Source organism: Sesamum indicum, linkage group LG13 (assembly GCF_026168435.1).
Source record: "Sesamum indicum cultivar Baizhima isolate 11 linkage group LG13, ASM2616843v1, whole genome shotgun sequence".
NCBI lineage: Eukaryota > Viridiplantae > Streptophyta > Magnoliopsida > Lamiales > Pedaliaceae > Sesamum > Sesamum indicum.
The window spans coordinates 17414665-17424888 of NC_142669.1; the positions used below are offsets into that span (position 1 = coordinate 17414665).

Consider the following 10224-nt stretch of genomic DNA (forward strand, 5'->3'; position numbering starts at 1 on the left):
AAGCGATGGGCTGTAATGGAGAAACATTAGGGTGTGCTAATTTAAAGTGCATATTTTCAAATAAGGAAGCATGGTTTATCGGTAAGAGGCCCACTCCATCTAATTGGGTGGCGATGTTGATATGGCATGAATTGAGCAGGATCTAGTAAAGGATAGCATGCCTGGTGGTTGAGGAATAATGGCTCTCACTTTGGTCAAGTTGTATTTATTCTTGGTTTGGGTCTGAGAGGTCCCGAGTTCAATTCATTTTTTCATTTGGGCCTCCCGACAATAATACTGGGCTGGGGATTCCGGAATGATTGTCCCATTAGGCCCATCCCAGTAGCATTCATCTTGAAGGGCATTTAAGTCAAAACAGTAATCCGAGCTACAAGTTGAAGTTCCCACTAATTTTTCATCCCGAATCACCCCTTATCCTATCTTCTTACTCTCCCACTCCCTCCCTCTCTCCAATTCAGTATGGCTTCCACGCTCTCCTCCGCCACCCTCCTCTCTCCCTCTTATTCCACACCCTCCGCCGCTTATCCTGCCCACCTCTCCGCCACCTTCCCCAAACTACCTCCCGAATTCCTCCTCAAGTCCTCCCACAAGCTCCTCCGCCGCCGCGCTTCCGTTCTCCGCCCCCTCGCTGCAGTCGATGCCCCCGAAAAAGTCGTCCAACTCGGCGATGAGATCTCAAATTTAACCCTCGCCGACGCACAGAAGCTCGTCGAGTACCTCCAGGACAAGCTCGGTGTCTCCGCCGCGTCCTTCGCCCCTGTCGCGGCCGTAGCCGCAGCTCCGGCTGCTGGCGATGCGCCGGCCGTTGTGGAGGAGAAGACAGAGTTCGATGTTGTCATTGAGGATGTGCCGAGCAACGCGAGAATCGCCACCATTAAGGTGGTTAGGGCTATGACAAACTTAGCGTTGAAGGAGGCCAAGGAATTGATTGAAGGATTGCCGAAGAAATTCAAGGAGGCTGTGTCGAAGGAGGAGGCTGATGAAGCGAAGAAGCAGCTCGAGGAGGCCGGCGCGAAGGTCGCCATTGTTTAATTTTGCTGCTTACTTATAACATTAGCCTTAAAAGAAGAACATCTGAGTAATTTTGCCCAAAAGAAATTGGATGTTTAATTCGTGAATTTGTTTCATTTCGTTTCAGATTCAGTAGCTGTAGATGCATCTACATTCATTATGAATTTGTTATCAATTTAGACCGGAATTTGATGTTCCAAATTCAAGTTATCTGTTTACAGTTATTGCTCATATTGGCACTTGAAAGTTGGAAATCAGTAAATAGAGTAAGTAAATTATGTGCATTATTTTCCCAACTTTTCAGATTCAATGACAAGTCGGTGACTTCATGTGAGGAATCACCAAGATGAACAGAAGTGAAATCTTGAACTATGTATAGAAATAGAAGGGAACCACTTGAAATTCTTAAACATAAGGCATATAAAGAATGGATCACTAGTCTCCATCAATTCTAACTCAAATTGTATTTGGTGAAATTTGATAATATATTTGTGATCAGTTGAATAAAAGTGACATTGTTGGATTCGCATCCGTGTTCACCTACTCTTAGTTTTGGTCAGACGTAAGGCTTCCAACGTGGTGGATGTTTGAATATGGTTGTCTAGGTTTGGATAGAGATCAACGCAGCACGAATATAGATACTTAATATATTGGTGTAGCTTATTATATGCATTGTGAATGTCAGCTTAGTTTCTGTTGAGCTTCACGGCCCTGGGCTGAATCTTTTAGTTATTACCAACTGTTTGTTGATTTAGTAGCAGGGAAGTTGAATTTTAAGGTGGATTTTTGTCTACCAACATAATTCGAAATCTTAAAGTCATAATTTCCTTTTTTGTTTCCCTTCCAAACAAAATTAGTTTTATCTTCAATACCTTTATTGAAAACCAAAATAAAAATCAATTATTTATTATATATATTGATTAAAGGCTGAATTACAATAATTTTTTAAAAACAAGTAAAAATATAATTCATCCATAAGAGTGTTTTTATTAATTTTTAAAAAAATAAATTGAAACCTTACAGAGACGGCAACTTGTTGGACGGTCAATAAAAGCAATGGGATGTTACTAATTTCCAAACAACGTGTGATATTTGTAATTATATTAAATCTCATAGAAACTTATTGTAATTTATTTTTATGTAATAAATGAATTAAGTAGATAATTTAGTGATGTTGGTTCGCTGAAATTAGTTCCATAACATATATAAAATAAAAGCATGAAATAATGTAATATATATTTATTGTGGGTAAAGTGCCAAATCTTATGGTCATTCAAATTAATGCTAAGTTTTTGTTTTATCTTTTAAATGCGTAGCATCAACGGCGAATAATTAGTCATTTAAATAAAGTAAATGAAATAAAAATATATATTATAATTTCCCAAAAAAAGAAAGAAAGAAATAGTTGTTGGTTCTCGCATAAACTCCACTCTATTTCGGACCATATCCTTACATCAACGTTAACCGACGACTGCCGGTCACCTCCTGTACTTTTCCTACTCTCCTTTCCCATACTCTACCTCCACTAATTTCCGCGTACGTGACACTCGCACCCACTGCTCACCACGTGCAATCCCAGATGCCCTAATGTTGCAAGTTGCAACCCAAGACATGGCGAGTAAACTGAAATTCCTACTCTCGAGAACAATAAAATTCTTTAATTGGGCATATAGGAACAGCACCGCCTGGGGCCAAAAAGCTACGTTCTGCGCGGCATTTATTTTCCGTAATAATGACTTTTTTTTTTTTTTTTTTTTGTTTCAGGAAATAGAAAAAGTAGTACCCCTCACCACACTCCGACTCGCGTTTTAGCTAACAGTCAGTTCAATTGTCTGAAATCCTTTCTCAAACCCTAATTTCTACTCGTAGAGGTTCTCCGTTTTGTGAAATGCTCTGCGGATGAAAGACCTAGAAGATGCTTCCGGGAGGAAAGTACGGCGTTAATTTTTGGTGGAGAAATGTTGCCTTATGTTGGTTGGTATGCTTCTTGTGCTCTCCAGTTCATATCTTTTGTAATTAACTCGTGTTTGTTTGGATTTGTTGGTATTATTAAATGTTCTGATTGTCTGTTTGTTTTTCGTTTTTTTTCTAAGGGCTTGAACATTTTTTGTGTACGTTTATTTAATTTAGTTCTTGGTAGTTGATGGTTGCTACTTATTGTTGTTTACTGGTTTCTCCCTCTCTCTCTTTTTTTTTTTTTTTTTTTTTTTGGGTCTTTGGCAGTTTTGAGTATCCGAAAACTTCGGTGATATAATTAACGGTAAAGGGGATTTTTAGGGGATTTTGGTTCTATATATAAATGGCAAGTCTGGAAGATATTGTAACTGCGACAAAAATTCTTTCGGAGGATTCTGACTCCATTATGGGCGGCTCGGGTTCAAAATCGAAAGAAAATGGGGTTCGGACTTCTGATGTGAGGGAAGATGGTGTTGGTAGTGCGGCTGCCCCTGCTGCTGCTGTTGTTAGTGAAGGAGTCCTCCAGAGTGGAACTGTTGTAGAGTCTGCGTTTGTTGGTGGTAGTGCAGTGGGCTGCGGTTCGGGTGATCAGGAGAAAGACAAGAGCAGTGTTTCTTATGTTACTACAAGTGTTTCTGTCAATGGGAGTAATAGTGGGGATGCTGTCGTTGGAAGTGAGGGAAAGAATAAAGATGGTGAAGGTTCTTTTGCAGATAATGGGGAAGGTATGTGTGCTGACAATGTAAAATTGAATGGAAGCGGGAGAGACTGTTTGTATCTGGATGTGGATGGAGACCCAAAAGGAGAAGGGGATGTTGAGAAGTTGGGAAATCAGGACGACGGTTTTTGTCCGGGGGATTTTGTTTGGGGCAAAATTAAAAGTCATCCTTGGTGGCCTGGACAGGTCTATGATCCCGAAGATGCTTCAGAATTTGCCATGAAATGTAAACAGGAGGGTCGTCTCCTGGTGGCCTTCTTCGGGGATGGATCTTGTTCTTGGTGTTTGCCGACACAGCTGATACCCTTTGTGGAGAACTTTGTGGAGATGTCAACAAGAAGTAGTTCTAAGAGCTTTCTCAATGCTGTGCAGAGTGCTGTTGATGAGGTTGGTAGGCTTGTGGAGTTACAGATGACTTGTAAATGTATACCAGAGGAGAAAAAAGATGCTCTTGCTAGGCCAACGGTGGTAAATGCCGGACTGAAAGCAGGAGTTCTCAGGCCTGAGGTTGATATTGATCGCCTTTCTATACACGTATATGAATCTGCGGAATTAATTGAAAAAGTGAGGGAGTTGGCAAAGGCTGCTCCTCTTTGCAGTGCTCTTGACATTGCAGTCATAAGGAGTTGGTTGTCTGCATTTTATTGTTCTAAGGGCAGCCATCAGTTGCCTGTATATCATGACCCCCTTCCAATTGAGGGTCTGGAAGACAAGAATAAAAATGTAGATGAGGTTTCAGATGACTTCAGTGTTCCAATTGAAGTCCCTATCATGGGTCCACAGGATGATGACTGGCTCTCTTCACCCACAGGTGGTGCTGTAAATTCCCAGGGACGGTCTGATAATAAGATTTATCATAAAAGGAAGCAGAAAAGTGTTGCTGAGCTCATGGGAGAAAAGAAGACTATCAAGCCTGAAAGTGGGAAGAGAGTTACAGTCAAAGAGGGAACAGATCTCGAGAAGCCGGTATCCTCCCAAAAGAGGAAGAAGAATAATGATGGAGAAGCAGAGGGAGGTGGAGGGGCTTCTTCAACTGGGAAGACTGGTAGGAAGAGGAAGGCCGAGGTTTCGGAATCTGCTGCAATAACAGATGAAAAGGTTCAGGTTGCGCATGGTGTAAGTGAAGGCCCAATGTCAGGAAAACTGAAGGAAATTAATGTTGCTGATGTGGAAAATACCGACTCCAAAGAGGAATCAGAAAGGGTGCTTTCTCCAAGGGAAAGGAAGAAGAGTAAATACTTATCCCCTCCGTACACTAATCTTACATGGAGAACGGGAAATTCAAGCTTTCGGACAGAGTCAGAAAATGAAGATGATAAAAGCATGAAGGTAGCTCAGGCCGGAAACCACACTGCAGAAGCAACTGGAGATAAGTCATGTGAGCAAACGTTACCTAATGGCCAAACTGAAGGGGTTGACATTTCTGTTGATACAAATCCACAGACAACTGAGGACAATAAGAAAATGACTTTTCCTGCATCTGATGTTGATGCTCATGTTAATGAATTGCTATCAGAGATACAGCTTGCAGCTCTTGATCCTTTTTACTTGAGCGAGAAGGGTTCCCTTGATATGGTCTGGGCATTTGTTTCTGCACTCAGAAGCTCAACCTATTTACATGGACCAGACTATAAAATTTTCCGCAAATGCACGACCGGGGGGAAGAGAAAATCACTGCCTTCTCAGCTAGGAAATCAACAAATTGACTCTATGCAGAAAAAGGTGAAATCACCTGAGCAAAGTACTCCCAAAGCATTGAAAGCAGAAGGAACGCCAGATACATCCAAGTCCAAGAAAACCACTGAGGTTTTTGCTTTACCGTGCCTTATTCTGGAATTCACCTCCGGATTTCCGTTGCCTTCAAAGGAAGATATCGTAAAGCTGTTCAGTAAGTTTGGGAGCCTGAATAGAAAGGAAACAAAAGTGGTAACAGATTCTCACTCGGTCCAAATCGTCTATGTGAAGGACTCTGATGCAGAAGCAGCCTTCAAGTCATCATTGAGTCAGAGCCCATTTGGCTTGGAGAATGTTAATTACAGGTTGCAGCGTTCTTCAGCTGGTTCACGGTCTACCAGATCTCATACAAAAGTCTCTCCACCTCTTAAACGGGCAATTGAAAAACGCAACTCTTCGCATCCCGCTGATGATTTGATTTCAGATGCTAGCATCATAAGGCAAAAACTGGAGATAATGACAGCTATTCTGGAAAACTACCATTCCAAATTTTCACCGAAGGACAAGTCTAACTTGAAGGATGAGATGAAACATCTTATGGAGGAAGTTGAAACGATTAGTGAGAAGGTAAGAGTGATGGCTGAGAATTCCTCATCTTGAAGAATGTCGGAGTATGAAACTGTGGTATCGATCCAGTCTACTAAGTGTTTGCTTTGTTGAATCACATCTCTGTTTCCGGTGGCTGACGATGCATCAGGACAAGTACTAAATTCCTTTTATTCTCTTTAGCACTCGTTGTATATTAGTAAGAGAATAATCAGTGGTGTTCTTGTAACTTGACACTATTGGATTAGCCGTTCTTTAGGTCATAAACGGGCTCGGTTCTTCAGAAGACTTTTAAGTTATTGACTGTTGAAATTTTAATCATTATCTAGTCCCGCTTTTCTGTTTAGATTTCCACAACGTTTGAGAGCGTTGAAATGGTGCTCATTTCTGCATGGAAGTGTGAAGCCCTGCTCATCAGATGGCGGCGTTTTGATTCCCATTGCATCAGATTTGAACAAGAAATCCAAGTAATTGACCAAATTTATGTAATGAAATTTCATCCTGGCGTGGTGTTGCACAAACACAAAACAATATAAAGTCCGTATGTCACTAAAACTGTATACACTGGTAGTGCACGAAACAACAGCACTCCAAATTGCTGAAATGCGGACACTATACAAATAAAAAATGTCACTCCGAAACAAATAGAGTCAAGAACTTATCCAGTCTTCACGCGTTTCAAACAACCAAGTGAAAGAAAGAGAGCAATATTAACCCATTTACATGCAAAAAGGAGGAGATCTCCATTAGAGGCCGCAGATCAATCAGTCATCAACTGGGTCCTGAGGAGTCTGAGCTGCACTGCGCTTTATCGCAATGACAGGACAATCAGCGTGCTTTACGCAGAATTCACTGACAGTTCCCACAAAAACCCTACAAAATTAGACAGATACTTCAGTCCAATCTTGATCAAAACATTAAGAGCAGCTTGGATTAGTAACTCCCAATATGTTTATTTATGTCCAAGCATCACAACCGTGAATAGGAGCAATTTTTCTTTAACTTTGCTCCTGTTCCTTAATTTTGCAAAACTAACATTTGTGACAAGAATGTATGAGTTTGCAGCATATACAAAATGAATGTGCTGAGGGTACGTACTTCTGAAAAGGACCCAGACCCCTGCTTCCAACAACAAGAAAATCTGGCTGGACGCGTTTCACCTCATAGCAGATGATTTCTTTAGGATCACCCTTCTTGACCCATGCTTCACAAGCAACCTAGAAGCATTTTCGTATTTGGTTGAGAGTACGTTACACATGAAAATATATGCAAAACTGCTGCTTTCTTCTCATGAATGACTGGCCAGATTAATTGTGGAGGATATAGATGCAGTTCCGTGAACTTTCATTTTGTGCATGTGTTCCCAAATATATGCAAGTGAATGAAATCGAGGAAGGGAGGATTGCAAGAGGCAGGGTAGAAATTCTCTTATACCCCAATTTCATGACATTGCTTCACAAAGTACTCCAGAAGGTGGAGTCCCCTTATCTTGTCCCTGTGCTTCATAGTCCTGAAATCTTCAGGGGAAGCAAATATACTATCCATATCATCAAAACCTAAGCAAGAACCACAAATTTAGAATTTTTTATCACTCTGCAAAGGCAAACACAAGCACCAGGACAGGATAAAAAAAGTTGCGGAAATGAACAGAATGCAGACTTTTGATCCATGTTATAGCGAGTTACATAAACCCCTTGATGATATAACTCCAGAGAATTTCAGTACACGTCCAAGTCAGCCAAGTCAAGCAGGTAGATGAAGAATAATATATGCAAATCCAACAAATGTACTACTAACTCGCCAACACAACAAGCCATCCAAAATAGATGATAACCATATGAATGATTAAACAAAATATTTACATAAGTGGTGACACAAACAATTAGTTTGTCGGATGCTGGACTGGAAATCAACATAAGAACTAAAACGTTTAAACAGCAAGATCAAATGACAATGAAAGATGACCAAACAAGTGGCATTGCACACATATGAAATGCAATGCAATGGATATACCACACTTCTGCAACCAAGTCACTGAAAAATTATCTCAAAGCCGTGGTAGTGGCATATCAATAAGTACAAGCATCACTTCTGCAAAGATGACAGATAAATCTCCAATAATCGGAAGATACAATCAAGGGGAAATGCTCATACCACACATTCAGGTAATAAAAGTTAATTAATTGTCTCGGAACAAAAGAAAAAAATCAATCCAATCAGAAATACACGATTTTCCACGTTCTACACAAAAACGATCACGAATCTTACCATCTTCTCCAAAAACGAAACACAAAACACAAACAGAAATTAGGAAAAAACCTGAATAAACAATTCTAGAGCCTGAAAAGTAATGTCCTACGAACAATAAGCAACAACCACACAATCACATCAGCTGAAACCAGGAGTACACAAAAACACTGAAAGATGAATTAAAAATACGACAAAGAAGGCATAATTTCTAGTTCTCATACCATCTTCATCAGGTACTTGAACATGAAGAAACAGGAGCTTGAACCCAGAAGTATTGGAGCGAACGACTTTCTTCAAAGTCCACTCGAATGCTCCTCTGCTGCTTATCGATGCGTGGGGATATCCCTTGATTGTTGACTCGTTTACCGCCACCATTATGCGCGTCGGCTCACCGCCCTCCGCCGCTGCCATGGCTCCACGAGTCTCTCCAACTCAGTCTTCTTCCTCTTACTAGCGTCTCGACTACTCTAGACTCTACCGGTGAACACGCACGCTCAGTTTTTCCTCTTTTTTATTTATTAACAATAATTTCGTCGGTGTAAGGGCGTGTTTGGATTTACAGTTATGAGGTCCGAGCATCTTCTCGCTTTCCAATGGGCTTACCCAATTTGGTGGTTTGGGCCCAGTCATCCTCAAAGGCCCATCTAGGGACTTTGCTTCTTCTTGAATGGGCCTCCCAATTTGTAGCTCATTCACCTACGCTTATTCTTTTGAAATCCTAAATCAATTTTGCATAGAGGTCTCGTAACCTAGTTTGCACTCATGGGTTCTGAGTCATAACACATGTGTAGTTATTTATTTCATTTTTATATGAGTTCATGGGTTTGGGTCTCACGAGATACATGAATATAAATTTAATTTATTTTATACGAGTTATTATAGTTTATTTATCGTATTAACTATATTAATATATTAATTGAATTAAAATATTACTCAGTAAATTTAGATGAATTATTATTATAATTTATGTATCATTATTAGTAAATAGAAAAAGAAAAAAAGACATTGTCACATGATACGATCGACTCATATATACTATTGTCTACACGTGGTTTAATTTTGATGGAGCTCAAATATATTTATTTATATGTATTTTTATTTATAGTTATTTACTCTCATTAATTTCATAAAATATGGTATTTGTATTAATATAAACGACATCATATTGGTAGCCGTGTAAAAGGTCGTTACAAAAGGTATTCCAAAATGATAAAATGAAGTTCTTTGCTCCTTTTTGTTCAAAAAGCCGTTACAAATGGTGTTCCTAATAATTAATTATTTTTTCATTTAAATGTATAAAAAGAATCCGTGTTGGACAATTTCATGTTGTAGAAACGTATCAATTATGTAGAACAATATAATTGAAATATAATATAAAAAAATATAGTCAACATTGATACATTTTTGCAATATGCAATAAATTTGCATAGTCATAAATGTCAGTATTATATTAATGTAACTATCATCTTACATTGCTGAATTGCATGGGTTGATCGGACTGTTAAAATTCAGATTAAACTGTTACATATGATCACACCTATGAAAGAATGCATTTGATAAAATTTTAGCCTTATTGAGTATACAGATGTCGATACATCATACTTGGAACATGTTAAATTTGATATGAATCAGGTGTTCGGATTTTAAAATATCATAATTTCCAATATGAATTTTTGAAATAGTGCAATGTTTGGCGTTTTAATGGCCTATACATTATAGATTCATAACGGCTTTTGAGACAACTTTTGTAATGGTATTTGAAATAAAAAAATCTATTTATTATATAAAAATATTAAATATAAATTTTTAATTAAAAAAATTACTTATAAATTATATCAAATTTTAAGAGAGAAAAATGCAATTATCCTAATAATTAACCAGTTTTTAATGCCAAAGAAAAATAAAAATAAAGATAAGAGAAACCCAAAACAAAGGTATTTATTGCTGCAAATGCCCTGAAATTGTAAAACGAAAAACAAAATAACTAAGGTACTTATTTGACCGTTGAA

The 10224-nt window shown here is 38.8% G+C and overlaps 3 protein-coding genes across 6 annotated transcripts; 2 read left to right on the forward strand and 1 right to left on the reverse strand.

The window, feature by feature from the left end:
• The first annotated feature begins 386 nt into the window (after window positions 1–386).
• Window positions 387–1242, forward strand: LOC105176357 (large ribosomal subunit protein bL12c). Its single transcript, XM_011099128.3, has one exon. It carries the CDS (start codon window positions 460–462, stop codon window positions 1030–1032), a length of 573 nt encoding a protein of 190 aa, XP_011097430.2. The 5' UTR covers window positions 387–459; the 3' UTR covers window positions 1033–1242.
• Window positions 1243–2759: 1517 nt separating this feature from the next.
• On the forward strand, window positions 2760–6286 carry LOC105176358 (PWWP domain-containing protein 6). 4 transcript variants are annotated; one of them, XM_011099129.3, is made up of 2 exons: window positions 2760–2989; window positions 3235–6286. In XM_011099129.3, exon 2 carries the CDS (start codon window positions 3311–3313, stop codon window positions 6017–6019), a length of 2709 nt encoding a protein of 902 aa, XP_011097431.2. In that variant the 5' UTR covers window positions 2760–2989; window positions 3235–3310; the 3' UTR covers window positions 6020–6286. The 4 variants fall into 4 exon arrangements, with proteins under 4 accessions (XP_011097431.2, XP_011097434.2, XP_011097433.2 ...); XM_011099132.3 differs by having other exon boundaries at window positions 3289–6286; XM_011099131.3 differs by having other exon boundaries at window positions 2760–2985.
• A 150-nt stretch (window positions 6287–6436) lies between these two features.
• LOC105176359 (universal stress protein A-like protein) lies at window positions 6437–8727 on the reverse strand. The gene is made up of 4 exons (XM_011099134.3): window positions 8437–8727; window positions 7400–7521; window positions 7064–7182; window positions 6437–6838 (listed from the first exon to the last, which is right to left on the reverse strand). The coding sequence occupies exons 1-4, from the start codon at window positions 8624–8626 to the stop codon at window positions 6730–6732; spliced, it is 540 nt and encodes a 179-aa protein (XP_011097436.1). The 5' UTR covers window positions 8627–8727; the 3' UTR covers window positions 6437–6729.
• Between the last annotated feature and the right edge of the window lie 1497 nt (window positions 8728–10224).

Coding starts and splice junctions, on each gene's coding strand:
- LOC105176357 (XM_011099128.3), top strand. CDS start 460: ATGGCTTCCACGCTCTCCTCCGCCACCCTCCTCTCTCCCTCTTATTCC.
- LOC105176358 (XM_011099129.3), top strand. CDS start 3,311: ATGGCAAGTCTGGAAGATATTGTAACTGCGACAAAAATTCTTTCGGAG.
- LOC105176359 (XM_011099134.3), bottom strand. CDS start 8,626: ATGGCAGCGGCGGAGGGCGGTGAGCCGACGCGCATAATGGTGGCGGTA. Junction 7,522..8,436: donor TCAAGTACCTGATGAAGATG/GTATGAGAACTA, acceptor GTTCTTGCTTAG/GTTTTGATGATATGGATAGT. Junction 7,183..7,399: donor AGCAATGTCATGAAATTGGG/GTATAAGAGAAT, acceptor AAATGCTTCTAG/GTTGCTTGTGAAGCATGGGT.